The sequence below is a fragment of the Mycteria americana genome, chromosome 1 (genome assembly GCF_035582795.1).
Source record: "Mycteria americana isolate JAX WOST 10 ecotype Jacksonville Zoo and Gardens chromosome 1, USCA_MyAme_1.0, whole genome shotgun sequence".
In the NCBI taxonomy this organism is placed as follows: domain Eukaryota; kingdom Metazoa; phylum Chordata; class Aves; order Ciconiiformes; family Ciconiidae; genus Mycteria; species Mycteria americana.
Window position 1 is genome coordinate 67701787 of NC_134365.1, and position 14306 is coordinate 67716092.

The 14306-nt window shown below is 43.1% G+C and overlaps 1 protein-coding gene across 3 annotated transcripts in view; it reads left to right on the forward strand.

Moving 5' to 3' along the window:
* Positions 1 to 14306, forward strand: part of DENND5B (DENN domain containing 5B) — a 119174-nt gene that overhangs the window by 56235 nt on the left and 48633 nt on the right. For all 3 annotated transcript variants that reach the window (XM_075503900.1, XM_075503909.1, XM_075503915.1), the window contains one exon: positions 4901 to 5567. In XM_075503900.1, coding sequence (XP_075360015.1) covers positions 4901 to 5567 — 667 coding nt within the window. The remainder of the gene's footprint in view (positions 1 to 4900; positions 5568 to 14306) is intronic.

Sequence of the window (14306 nt, forward strand, 5' to 3'; positions counted from 1 at the left end):
GGGTGGGGAGGAGGCGAACCAAGGAATTTTTAAGGTAGTAATATCTGTGTGAAATTTTTGAGTACAAAAAACCTTGATGCTGCGTATAGCAAGGGACAGAGGAATCTTTACGGAGAAGCTGGAACTTACCTAAACCACGGCTTTTGTTGGGTGGTCACTTTTAATGGCACCTCTGCACCAATGCATCTTCTGTACATTTCTTTCCTCTTAGCTACATTTGACGTGACTTTGTCTGTGTGGCTAAATCCCATGAACAGGGGAGGGAGGAGAAAACGGTTTCTGGGGTTTTATATGGGGGCAGTGACAACTGAAAGTTCGATGATCCAGTGGAAATTTTCCCAACGAGCTGATATTCAAGGGATGTTTCCAAAATCACAAAGCACTTGTTAAGAACAAGTCCTGACAAAGGCCACAGATGACTGGTATTTGAGGTAAGCTTCCCAGTACAGAAAATGCTATTCATTTTATAACTTAAAAGTAAACAGTTGTTGTAATAATAACATTAAACAATATTACCAATTCCAGCTGTTTTCAAAAATGTGTATTGGGTCTAACTCAAAATTGGAAAATTAGTGAACCCCTTCCCCCCAGCCTAGTTTAGATGTGCTTCGCATTTGAGGAGGGTAGGACTACATACTAGCTACTTCAAAACAGAACCAACCTCATTGTATGGTGCAGGTATGAAGTCAAGAGAATCTCCTGGCCCTCACCCAGGAGATGGAGAGACGGGGAACACATAAAATCCACAATGAAATGGCTTTTGCAAATGCAAACATGCATTTGGAACTTCTCTGCAATCACGAAGATGTAGAAACCTGAAGTTCATCTCAATTTCCACTGAATTTTATTTTTTAGCATTTTGCCAAATATTTAACATGAAAACACGGGAGCTGGAAGTAGCAGTGACACAGAGAGCTGATTCTGTGGCACTGCACATGCATAGAAAGGCAGAGATGAGCCGGATCACTCCCTCTGCCCACTGACAGCTGGGGATTTCTGTCCTCTGCTTCCAAATGGGCACTGATGGAGATGGTGCGGTATTTGGGCAGGTCTCCACATCACTTTGCTTATACAGAAGGAGTGAAGGACTCAGAACAATGCTTCATCAGCGCAGTTAAGATGGTAATAACTCACCTACCAAGGCTACTTATGCCTTTTAGTTCTGCCTTTGCACTGGGGGTGTTCAGAGGAGAAGTGGTGGGGGGTGTGCAGCAGGAATATGGCAGCAAGAGGTAATAGCTGGAATTGCTGCATTATTTGTCTCTCACATTACAGTTGAAAATGGCTAGTATTCATGAAGTGTGATCATATTATCGGACAAAAATGGGATACTAAAACCAGCAAGAGGCCTATTAAAATAAAATAATTGAACTGAGCTGCGTTCAGCTGAAATCAAATAGCTGAAGAACACAACTTTCATTTGCAATGTGTCTTGGAGAAAAAAAAAGCATTTACTAACAGCAGCAATATTTAATGGTCTTTTAAATCATCTTTTGGAAAACTTCTTTATTGTTTTGATCTGAAACATCATTTAAAGTAATATCCACCTCCACAGAATCCCTGGAGGCAATTATTGGCCTTTCTGATCTTGCCTTGCTGTATTAGTTCTGCCTATGTGTTTGCTTTATGTGAGCTTCCAGAAGCAATTTTCCTCAGAGAAGAAAATGCATAAATCCTTGAAGGTTAACTTGTGAGAACTCTGGCTTTGCTGGATGCCTAAGGAATTTCAATTGCCTTCTGAAACCATCCTGTCGCTTTAAAAATAACCCCCTGAAGTCCCAAGCAACCACTCTGCCTACGAGTCATGTTTTCTCTCCCTTTCAAAGCATCTATCAAAGTACAGAGTTCTTTTTAATAGGGAAGTATTTCTTTCCCCCCACTGCTTTTTGTGATTATCCCTGCCTAATGTCACATACTATCTTCTGCGGCCATTCTGCAAGTAATGTGTTGTACCAAATGGAAGTCCTCAGCAGAGAGGAAAGTGAAATTTTTAGGAAATAAACCTCCTATTTTAGCCCTCTGGTTCATCAAGGTATATAACTCTTTGCCTGTATTTCTGAAGTCCAAGGAAGCATTGTCCATTTAACGTGTCATGTACCAAAATAAAAGAATTAAAGGTTCCCCAGTGTAATTTGAAGGAGCAGGCTTTAATACAAACAAAAGCATCTTTCTCTCCACCCCCTCACCCACGGCACGATTTGAGTATGGAGCTTGCTGCCGCAGCGTGTTGTGAACAGGGAAAATATACCGGGGCTTAAAAAGTGAAATAGAGGATCTAATGGAGAAGAGGTGAACCGGTGCTGATGGGCAGCGGTCCAGACGGGACCTTGGGTTCAGAAATATCTGCAAGTGATGGCGGCTGGAAGGAGGGAGGGCTTACAGTGTGTGCGTGTCCTGCCTCTGTGTTTAGGAAAAGGTTGTCTCCTGCTCATCACTTCTAGAGATGCAGTATGGATTAGCTGATATCTTTTTGTCTGTCTTCGTGCAGCTTCCTTTTGTTTTTACAAACCATCTTGATTATAAGCCTTATTGCAAGTCCGATTTAATTCCACATTTTTCTGCTGATAGATATGTTTAAATATAAATAGTACAGTGCTCTGAAAACCCAAATCCTGTCTTTTGATCAGTAATCTTGGATAGTTTTCTGTGTTTGTACACAGATGCAATAAAGGTGACTGACTGCCTCCTCACCGTTAGTCAGCCAGCTTCACCAGCAGGCAAAGCTTTCACCCCCCAGCACGTCCCGAGCTGCTCTTCCCCAGCTCTCTCCTGTGGCGCATGCGACAAACACAGATGAGATGGGAAGTGATTGATGTCCAAGGCACTAAGATGAAAGTTTTCATGCATTAACTGCAAAATTGAAACTTTCTGTATTGCTGGAAAACAAGCACAGGCCCTTCCTTTTGATCTTAGCTTCTTAAGTGACTCTTGGTCGTTCTTTCCCGCCTCGGTTCTTTCCCATCTTCTTTCTTTCTCTGCCTTTTCCTGTGTCTTCTTGTAGGTCTAACAACAGCATCAGTCTCCGTGCCAGGGTTTGCAGCCAGGGTCTTAAAATGTCGATATTCTGCATATGCCAGGCTGTGGCTGAAACTTAATAGATGGGTGTCCCTTTGTGTGTGTATACTCTTTATATAAAGGACGAGGGAATAATAATTAAGGCTTGGAGGAAATTTATTTAATACAGCCTTCTGAAACTGTCTCAGCTGGTCTGAATTTCCTTGATGCTTATCTGTTCTTGATTGTACCAGTGCATATAATTTGCTTATCCAGGTATTCTTCTGTAAAGTGAAGAAAATATAATCTCTGATAGTGTTGAGATTAAAACCTATGATTTTGGCTTGATCAGATTTGATAAGGCTATAGCTGCCATTGAATGCCCACATTCTAGAAATAAATTTTTATTAAGCAGGCCTGCCAAAAAACGAGGTTGAGATATTTATTGTGCAGAATAAATTTAAATAAAGTGTGAAACAAGGATTTTTTACTACTTCTTTATTGGAGAAGCCTTAACCATATCACTGCTGTTAATGCCTCAATAAAAACTATAAACCTTTTGAATGAAAATGAGGCTGCTGTTCAAAAGTGGTTCAAGCTGCAATTTCATGGTTTATGCCAGCAAAGCCCATCAATTGAATTAAATTCTTCTACCAACTCCAGGCTACTTATTTCCCTATACATTACCTTTTAAAGCAATACATAAGAGCTGTCCTAGATAACTTAGGGGCTTACTAGCATGTTGTGAAGTGAGTCTGGACCACTTGCTTAAATCCCAGCTGGGCTGGTAGCAGCTTTATCAGGCTGTCGAATGGTCTCTGCAAGGTGCACTGGTGAAGTTCAGGATAGGATGTGCCTGAAAATACATCATTATTTCTCTTGACCTCTTCCACCATCAGAATAATTTACTCCTGGTCAAGGTGAGACGTTAGGGGATGCACTCAGTCATGTGTGGGTTCACACCCCTTGGGAAAGTTGGCTTCTAGTGTTGCCTTTTGGAACAGGAGGAACACTTTGAAGGGTCTCCCTCTCTTCTTTCCTTTTATTTCTTCAGATGGAAGGTACAAAGGAAGCTTTAGTTCTTCGTTTATAAACATACTGATTTAGCTAGAACATAAGGAGTTTCATGCTGATGCACATTCAAACAAGTTTTGCTGGATGTTTGTTATTTATATATCTTTGTATTAGATGGCTGATAGAATTCCTGAGGAATGCCTGGAAAAATGCCTCAAGTTATCACTAGGGCTATGTTTCAGAGAAACACCCAATGTACCAGAATCACTGCAAAAGATTTTGCTGAGTAGTAAATCAAAAACGAGGCTTTCGTAGATTTTGGGTGTCGTTTCCCACCTGCCCTGCCCCCCCCCCCCCCCCCCCATGTAAGCTATTTTGTAGCACTTAGGGAAGAAAGTAAATATAATAGCTGTCAGTCAATTGGTTTGCTTTCTTTTAAGAAAATTAGGGAAGATCAAAGAATTTCAAGAAGTCTGTAATTTTAATTCAGTGGTATAAGATCCTCCCTTGGCGCTCTGATTTGAGAGTACTGTGGGAACAATATATGTGAATGAGAACAAAACTGGATGTCTTTATATGATGCTTAAGTAAATGAGAGAAAGGCTATTCAGTAGTAAAAATAATTTTACAAAGTAATGAAAGTAAGTCATAATGACTTAATAGATGGGTGATTTTGGAGGGTGTTTTCCTTTCTTCAGTCATGCCTATCTCTTCTTTTAAGTAGCATCAGTTTTAGGCTGTTTGTTCTGGGGCTACCACTCAGGGGGATTATGTTTAATGATAAATGGCTTGTTCTGATGCGGTGGAAAAAAAGAATGTTCCTGTAAAGCAAAAGTAACAAAATAAAATTGTGGCTTAGATAACTATATCTATTTCTTTTCTCTTTTCTTAGCTGTGTATGCCCAAAGGGCTGTCTTTCAGGACGCAGGCAGATAACAGAGATCCGCAGCTCCATTCGTTCATCATCACCAGAGAAGATGGCTCTCGTACGTACGGGTTTGTGCTCACGTTCTACGAGGAGGTCACGAGCAAGCAGATCTGCACAGCCATGCAAACGCTCTACCAGATGCACAACGCAGAGCAGTACAGCAGCGTCTGCGCCTCCTCCTCGTGCAGCATGGACTCCCTGGCCAGCAGCATCGACGAGGGTGATGCCACTTCCCTCGCCAAGCTCCAGCGGTACAACTCCTACGACATCAGCAGGGACACGCTGTACGTCTCCAAATGCATATGCCTCATCACCCCTCTGCCCTTCATGCAAGCCTGCAAGAAGTTCCTGATCCAGCTCTATAAGGCAGTGACCTCCCAGCAGCCACCGCCTCTGCCCCTGGAGAGCTACATCCACAACATCCTCTACGAGGTGCCCCTGCCGCCCCCCGGGAGGTCGCTGAAGTTTTATGGGGTTTACGAGCCCATAATTTGCCAGAGACCTGGGCCCAACGAGCTGCCGCTCTCCGACTACCCACTGCGGGAGGTCTTCGAGCTGCTGGGCCTGGAGAACCTGGTCCAGGTTTTCACCTGCGTTCTTCTGGAGATGCAGATCCTTCTGTACTCACAAGGTGGGCACTCGTCCGGCGATGCACGCTGGGTCTGTCCCCAGCGAGCAGTTCTGGGGCAGCTGCAGCCACAGGAGCTAATATAAAGTGGTTGATTTTCAGCACATTTATGAAACGTGAGAATGTAACGAAAAAATGTGAGAGAAATTAGTCTGTCCTAATGAAAGCACTAAATAATTGTTTCCTCCAGGCAGTCTAGATGCCACTTGTTTAATTATGCATTGTATTTATCACTTGTGACAGCTAGCAATAGAATTCACTTTATTACTATCCTTACATTGCCCTTGATTATGCAAGACAGCATGAAACTAATCCTATCTTCTGCAAAAATACCAGCAGAAAGTAATACATCTTGCGGAAAACACTCTTGCTACTTTCTTTTTCAAATTTCAGCAGCGTATTGAAGTTTGGTGAGATTTCCTCCCTCCCATATGATGGATATGTTCTGGTTAAAGCACTGGGAGTTTCTTAGGACTTAGAGGCTGAAATTTTAATGCTGGGTTGGAACTGAGTGGAGTTACAGGGCATCCTTTTGTAGTCCTACTTGAGATATTTAGGAACTCTTCTGACAAGGATGCTGGTACTTCTTTTTGAGACACTTAAGATTGCAATTGGCAAAGGCTAGCTACACTGGCAGAAGTTGCTTGCACAGAGCCTGTCCACGTCGAAGTATGCCAGCAAGCTTTTGAAAATCTGGCCTGTACCTTTTCTCTTTTGGTTGTGTCTTTCTGCAATAGTGCAATACTCTGCCTCAAGTTTTGGGAATCGTGACTTAGCGCTGGGCATGCTCTGAGGTTTTACTCCCCTATTACTCTTTCCTGTGTGATGTTGGTTGCTGCGCGTCTGGCCCTGGTGATATTTGGGTACCGAAAGGTATGTGCTGCAACGGCTGCAATGCACCAGAGTGCCCGAACAAGTCAAGTTCAAGTTTCCTGCTGACTTTCAAGGGGTTGTCCAGACTTTTTAGAGGTTCCTCTAAGTCTCACTGGATGCCTGTCCATATTATCTGGGTTCCCAAATGGCTTCTGTTGATGCTGACCCTAAATCAGTAAAACGTGCCTCAGGGAAAAAGTTTGGGGGGGTGGTTTCATCAGACTCGAATGAACAACATGAAGCCAGGAGGTACGCGTAGCTTTTAACAAAAAGAAGAAAAGATGCTGAATACCTAGACTTCTCAAAAGATGTAGTTCAAGCAACGGACAGCTTGAAATGGAGAGGAGAGAGAGGATGGGAAGTCATCTAAAATGAGTACGGGTAATGAACCTTCAGGCTCCAAAAGTGAACGCTTAGGTTTGTCATATAAAAGAAAAGGTCAGCAAGTGTGTAATAGTAATACTAACGAATAAATGACTGAGAATGGGGAAGAATGTTCAGGGAGGTGGAAGGAGGGTACTTCTTCTGCAAATGACTGAATTCAAAGGATTGCTAGTTCTTTGCAGAGCACTTCTCCACATGGACTCCAGGGGTTTGCTTTCAAGAACTGAAAATGAAGGGCTTTATCTGCTCTCAGTTTGAAGTGTGAGCAGAAATCCTGCTGTTAGTTTTGATTAGGCTGCTTTTCCCCTCCCTTCTGCTTCTGTGTGTGTGTGCTTACCCCTTTCTTCCTCAATTTGAATTGTGCTGCCTTTGCCACTTGACACCGGAGTTTGACATTAAGCAGCAACACCACTGAAATGCCTCCCCAGCCCTGCTCGTCATTCCCACCCTGGTCCCTGTTTATGGACTCACTGAAAACTGAGATTTTTTTTTTTTTTTTACTGTAAGGTAGTAGCATTAGGAAAAATCTGCTTGTCAGATTACATTTTAGTAATATTTTGTGCAGATGGAGAGCAACCTGCATATGCATTACTTTTGTCATAGTCCTTGAGACAGATGCAAAATATCCAGTAAATAATTTTGACTTAATTTTCAGTGCCACCAGAAGATAAATAAGTGTTTTTCTTCCAATTACTGGCTATAATTTAAGGTTTTACTTGTTTTGTTTGTTGTCACTGTGGGTTTTTTTTAAAAGAAAAATGAGATAATCCTCTCCACCCTCCAAAATTCAGATCCCCCCCCCCCCCCCCCCCCCCGATTATTGGTGAATCTCGGGATGTCCTTGACATGACCTTTACCTCCCTATCTAATACAGACACAACTCGATGGCGCATGGGGAAAAGCATATGGTTGTATTAGGGAAATACTGTGATTATGTAAATAGCATCGTAATGCTGGTTCCCAGAGGTGAGGAATGTGGAGTGGAGGTCAAGTGCAAAGCCTCAGTTTTGGCATATCCTGATAGCTGAGTGCTTGGCTAATTGTGCACTGCGGCTTCTTTTAAATGTCAGTCTTGGCGATTCCTGAAAGAGCAAACAAAGCAGCTCTTTTCTGATTTGAGATATAACCAGGCCAGATACTACTGAAATCTCCTTTCTAAGCTTTGAGATCCATCAGGGAGAAACGCTTTCTTAACTGCAAGTTCTTTCAAAGCACAAGATGAAAATAAGTTTTTGGCTTATGTATCGCTTGTTCCAAAGTAACAAATGAAAGAGTGATTTTGCAAATTTGTCCTTCCTTCCCTTTCTACTTTAAAGAGAATGGACTCGCTGGACTCTGTTTCCAGTGACCTGGCCTTGCTGCAACCTTACCAAACACAACAAAAGATTAGCAGAAGATGGTCTTGTGTCCACAGGGTTCAGTTTCAAGCAAGACAACATTATTCACCCAAAGTCAGAGTTCACTGAAATGCTACAATACTCAAGAAGTCAGAGCACTGGAGCAAGACCTACTTCAGTTCACCAAACTATTTCAGCGAGAGAGCTGCTAATAACACATGTGGGAAAAGTAAGCTGACTTTTTTGTGGTTCTCCTAGCCCTGTTGGAAGGAAGCTTTTCATTCAGGCTTGCCAAAAAAATTGTTCCTCTTTTTAAAGAATAAAGACTTCTTTTGGAAAGTTGAGTGAAAATATAAATTGTTGCACAGCCCTGACCATACAATGAGCCTGCTGGCTGTCTACTGAGAACCTTAAACTTCTCACTAAGCATCTGTCCACTAAAGGCAGATTACTTTTTGAGGCCAAGAAAGAGCAGGAGGGATATGAAAACTGCAAACACTGGAAACAACTGGTCAAACAGCTTTAGTTCCAAACTTTATAGGCAAGCATGAGCAGCGGGCTGCCTGCGGGAAGGATGGTGGTCAAGTGGAGTTGCACCTGGTTACTGACAGAGTTGGTGATAACAGCAGCGAAGGGCTGGCAGGAAGGTAGCACAGAGACTGTACTGGCTTTTCTGGAGTGGTTTTTCTCTAGTGAACTAGGAGCTGATGATGAAAAAGTTTATTTTTAACCATGTAGCTGAGGCATAATGTTTCCAGCAGCCTGAACAAAGGCATCTAACTAAACGAAGAGGTGAGGGTGTTGGGTGACTTTACCCGGCTTGCCCTGGACGCGTTCCCAGCACGATACGAGAGTGTCTGGCACAGCTCTGCGGTGGGGACAGGACCAATTGGTAGCTGTTTGTACCACGGCTGCTACTGTCAACTTTGGGTATCTAGTTGCTCTGTTCATGGTGTTTTACAGGTGAGTGTTATCCCATCACTTGGGAAAATGAAGGGATTGTAGTGGACTCTAACTTCACTTTGCAGCTGTGGTGGTCAAGCAGAGGGGTGGGGAGACCGGTGTAAAAGAATGATGAGCTCATTTTTTCAGCTCATTTTTTAAGTTCTTTCGTTCCCAAACGTTTTGGGCTGCAGGCAACTATCTTAATCCTCAATTTCTCTCAAGTTTACAGTTTAAACTTTAAAGCAGCCTGGTGCTAAGGAGCTATCGCTGCGGCTTTACAAACCACAGTTTGGGAACTGCTGGTGTGGATAATTGTGTCCTTCTGGGGCAAAAGCCACCATGACCAACACATTTCAGTCTGATGATGTGAAACATCTGTGCGGCTTGGGAGCAGCAAACGGTGTTGTGGCAGCATTAGGGCAAAACGTGGAACAAGGCGAGGGCAGCTGGGTGACTGCCAGGCACCTGTGCTTGCGCCTCGATGGCAAGACTGAAAAGAGAAGTCCTCACTGTTAGTGGAGACAGCGTGGACTTCCAGGGAGTTAATCAAAATCTCTGCTGGTGGGTGGATGTGATAGACGGCTCCGAGTGCCGACTTTGGCCTACAAAGGTGGCACAGAAAGCTGTACCTGAAAGCACTAGAAGCAGAACTCCTGTGGCTTCAGGTTCCATCTTCCTGCATACAGAGAATACTTTTAAGTTTAAATAGGGCCAAATTTTAACAGTGGGGCTTTGAAAACCAAAGGGAGGGGTTAGATATTTTTTCCCCGCAGTTCTTCTTTGGATTGCAGCCTTATAAACTTCATCCTCTAAAAATCAAAGCTTGGATTATGATGCGTTCCTGTGACTTTCAAAGGAAGGACGTAAGAACTACAAGACTCCCAGTAAAGCAGAAAAAACTGATATAGAGTCATACTGGTTATCACTAAACAAGGCACACGGTGTAGCACACATCTAACGTTGTGTAAGCTTGGGGCTTACAGACTTTCATCTATGAAACAGACTTGCTGTTGTAGTTTTATTATAGGTTATTCAATCGTAGAAAGTAATACTCTTGCAAGTGCCCTTTATTTTTTTCAGAGCACAGCTCTCCCGTGCGACCATGGAGATGTAAGGGTGTTGTGAATGTCCAGGCTTCCAGCAGTGTCCAGGTTAATAACACGCTGCAATAGCTGCTACAATTTCCCAAGGATCGGTAACAAAACGCCACTGGCGTGAGATGTCTGCTGGAGAGAGATGAATTAAACTGTGGGCTCTGCGGAAACCTCAGCAATCCATTTTGAATGTCTGCCTTTCCAGGGATTTAAACATGAGAGGGAACGTGTGGATGAGACAAAGATAAACTTCTTAGAGCTTAGGCTATTTCTACTCATTATGATTTTGAGCATTTCCCAAGTTGTTTTTCAAAGGGCTTGAGTAATTGCTCCTCAAAGATTGAAATATTCTTTTCATTATTTTTTTTCAGTCTTAGAAATTATAATACAAATGACCATGCATATATATAATCATCACCTAGAAAAAGGTGGTGTCTGAAAGATCTGTCTTACAAAGTCTGTTTTGGGGGAGATTTTTTAAAACATACATGCATGATGTGTTTGCCTTTTAAAGCATTTTTACACCAAATATTTATGTAGAAAACCTTTGCTTTCCTCTGCTTGTTATTTAAATAGTTGCACTCCACGCTGGTATTCATCAAAACCAACGGGAAGCTATTGCAGAGCTAATGGTGAACAATTTACACGGGGACAAAATCTGTCTATGCTGTGATAGAGACCTGAGTTTAGAGCCTCAACAGCACCACAGTCAGAGGAGACTGCAGTGTGTGTTCCCCTGGAAAGGAGACAAGTAATTGGATGGAATAATCAAAGAATCAAATATCCTCTTCGTTTTTAACTTAGGTGGAAAGACAAAACCGTTTTTGTATTAAAAGTTGCTCAGTTTTGTTAGCTGAAGTCAATAGGGCCTGAAAAGTCAAGTTTTTAAAGCAGCTGGAAACAAGGAGAAGGAGCTAGTACAGGTCTGTGGCACATCCCCACTCCTGTTTGTACTAATAGTCAAGTGTAGAGGAAGATTTGGAAACCGCTTTTATCACTTTGCACACACACACTCCATCCTCTCTCCACTTTTTTTTAGTTGGACCTTACGATATTTCCATTATAAAACATCCTTACCTTTTAAGAACGGCGCGGGGAGAAGTTAAATCAGGCCTTTGCGTTCCCGCTATGGCAAATACCAGATAAATAACACGGCAGGCAAAAGGGGTCTTGAGCAAAGTTGTTGCCTGCTGGAGCCTGTGCCCTCCCGGCCACCCTGCTGCCCTGGCCCAGGGCCACTGCCCACCGGGGAGGCTGCTCTGCCCCAGCAGCCGCGGGGACGAGCAAGGGGCTCCCGGTGTCATCAGGTGCATCCTCACGTGTCCTACTGCCGCCTTGTCAGCTTGTCACAGGCTTTTGCCCTGCTCGCGGAGGCTTAACCATGCTGGTAATGGGAGCTAATTCAGGTTTTCCTGTGAATTAATTCTTAAGGTGGCTCTTAATCATAAACTAATTTATGCTGAACCACTGGTGGCAGGCTGTAGCACGGATAAATTGTATAAATGGAAATTTATTGAAGTGGAAGTGATTTTTTTTTTTCCATTAAGTATTTGCCAAATGAGGGAAAATGGGAAGAATTGGCCTCGGTGAATATCGGCCTCGGGATGTTTCCCTCGGGGCAGAGCTGACCCCCAGGCTGAGAGGCTCATTCCTAGTTCAGGCGATCAGATGCAGGCTAGTCTTGATCATCCTGTTGAAGAAAATATGTATTTTCAGATTTGCATGAATTGCTGCTCTGCTTTTATCTTGTAATTCATGTGCTGTGTCGCTCGCTGGAAAATCCCCTCTTCTGTTGGGGATAAAGGGCGTTGAGATGCCGTGGGTCGTTCCCCAGGACTCTGCTGGTTACAGCCCTGCGTCGCCAGCACTGGGCAAGGTGATTTCTATGGCAAGCAAACATTTCCTGAAGCGTTTTTGTGCATTTTATCTGAACATCTCTTGAAAATCACCTGGTCTGGCTTGTCAGTCATCGCAGCTGCTGGTATACAAACCAGATGAAAGACGGAAGCTTCCAGGGCGCTTTGAAGTCTGTGAGACTTGTATGTGTTGCTTCTGTGGAGCTATTGAGATCTGATTTGAAAACCTTTGCTTTCATAAGCAATTTTTGTCTCAGATGTGAATTCAGATTTCCTTTTTCATCTGCAGTATGCTATATATAAACATTACAGATCTGAAGGTACCGAGCCACTAGATAGGTCTCGTAACTGTCGTGCGCCATTCCTGACTCACGCTCAGAGCTCAAAGCAAAATATTAATTTTTATTTTCAGTTTTTCCAATATGCCTGGCTGAGCTAATCCATACCTTGTTACAAAAAGTAGCAGTTGAACAGCAATTGCTTATAACACTTTGACTGAAGAGGTAGCATGTGGAAAAGCTATTAGTCACAAGAATGTTTTAAAGCTTGTTCAGGTGTTTCCCTTTGAAGAATTAGCTCTTATTCATTAAGATTCACTGTTTTTCTTTTTAAATTTTCCTTTATTTTCTCTGTTGTTGGCTTTGTTTTGTTTAAAACTATTGCTTAGAATCATTTTGTTCCTTTTGATGAGGTACTCTTTGAGAACATCATCTGATTATCATCTTCCAGGATACATATTTAACTACGTGGCTTTGCAAAGCCGTGGTTATACTTTATGCCTGTTCAAAAAGCAGTAGAGGAAAGGAAATGGTGTCCAGTTAATCCATCTTTTCAAATGCTTCCAAGTGCTTTCAAATCGTTTGTAAAACGGGACTTCGAAAGGAAAAGAAAGAGGAAGCATGGTCTATTTTTAAAGCATTGTACCGGATTTAGAAGATCCAGGCTGAGACTGCAGCTCTGCGGTAGGCTTTCTACCTTACCTTTGGTAGGTTACGGGAACAGAGAGTTGGAGAACTGCCAAATTGCTCTTTCATCAGGAAGGCTGGGTGTGTTGAAACGGGAATTACACTGTACTGATCACAGCAAGAACGCCGTTTCTGGTTTGAGTGAGCGTGTGTGTGCTCTTACGCATGCCTTAAACTCAAAACTCCTGTGGTTGGGCATTTGCTGAGCAGGTCCCAGGTGAAATTCTCTTCTGTTTGATTACAGCTGAAGATTTAAACCTGTTTTGGAGGTAGCACCTGAACAAGGGAGGTCTTAGCTGTTCTGGGCAGGGGTAACATTGATGTCCCTTTCCCCTCCCAAAGGATCTTGGTTTCACTTTGGTGCAGCATGGGAAGGATTCTGAGATATCAGACTCCTTTGTAGCAGGAAAAGCAATTTTTATGTTGAGCTTTGTGAATTGCTTAACATCTCAAAGCTTCTATACCCAATCTGTAGAATGAAAGGAGAAGGATTATTTTGTTTTGTTTTCTCAGTCACTGCCTGTGTTTGGGCTTTAAGCTCTTTGGGATAGATATTTCTGCATGCACAGTATCTGTTGTAATACCGTGCTGATTGGTTACTGTCCTGTTACTGTATTATGGAGAATCAACATGAAGACAAATATTTGTCAAATTTTGTCCTCTTTCAGAAAAACATCTATAGTGAGTTGATGTTCAAATGCTGAAACCATTTTCATCTCTACCACAAAATAGTGATTCGTAACTATACAGGAATCTCTCAGGGTTTGCATTTGAAGCATTACGTTGTACCTTGCGAGCCATGTGAATATTTCCAGACCTTTGTGAAGCGTGGCTGAAATGCAGCGCTTGTGCAGCAGAACTGCTGACCCACGCATGGCAGAGCGGGTCCCCGCTGCCGTTACTTGTCCTGCGCAGGGAAATGAGAGGCAGGGACTTGGCCAAGGGCTCCCGGCAGATGTTGCCAGAACAAGGGGTTGGATCCAGAGTCTTTGAACTCGACTCTGTTGCCCTCTTCTTCACTTAGGGAGAAGGTTAAGTGTGAGAGACAGACCCGTGCCAAATCCAGCTAAGCGGTTGTTAAGAGGCAGCAGTTGCAATAGAAGCCATAGGGGCCGCTTTGCCTTGGGATTATCCTCCCTGAGCAGTTTCTCTTGAAAAATATCCTGTGTACAAATTAGAGAATTAACTCTGAACACAAAGAACGTGCTGTAGGGGCTGTGCTCGATGATGTTCCCTGTCCTGGAGAAGGCAGGATAGTTCCCTGTCCCAAGAAGGCAGGACGAGGGAT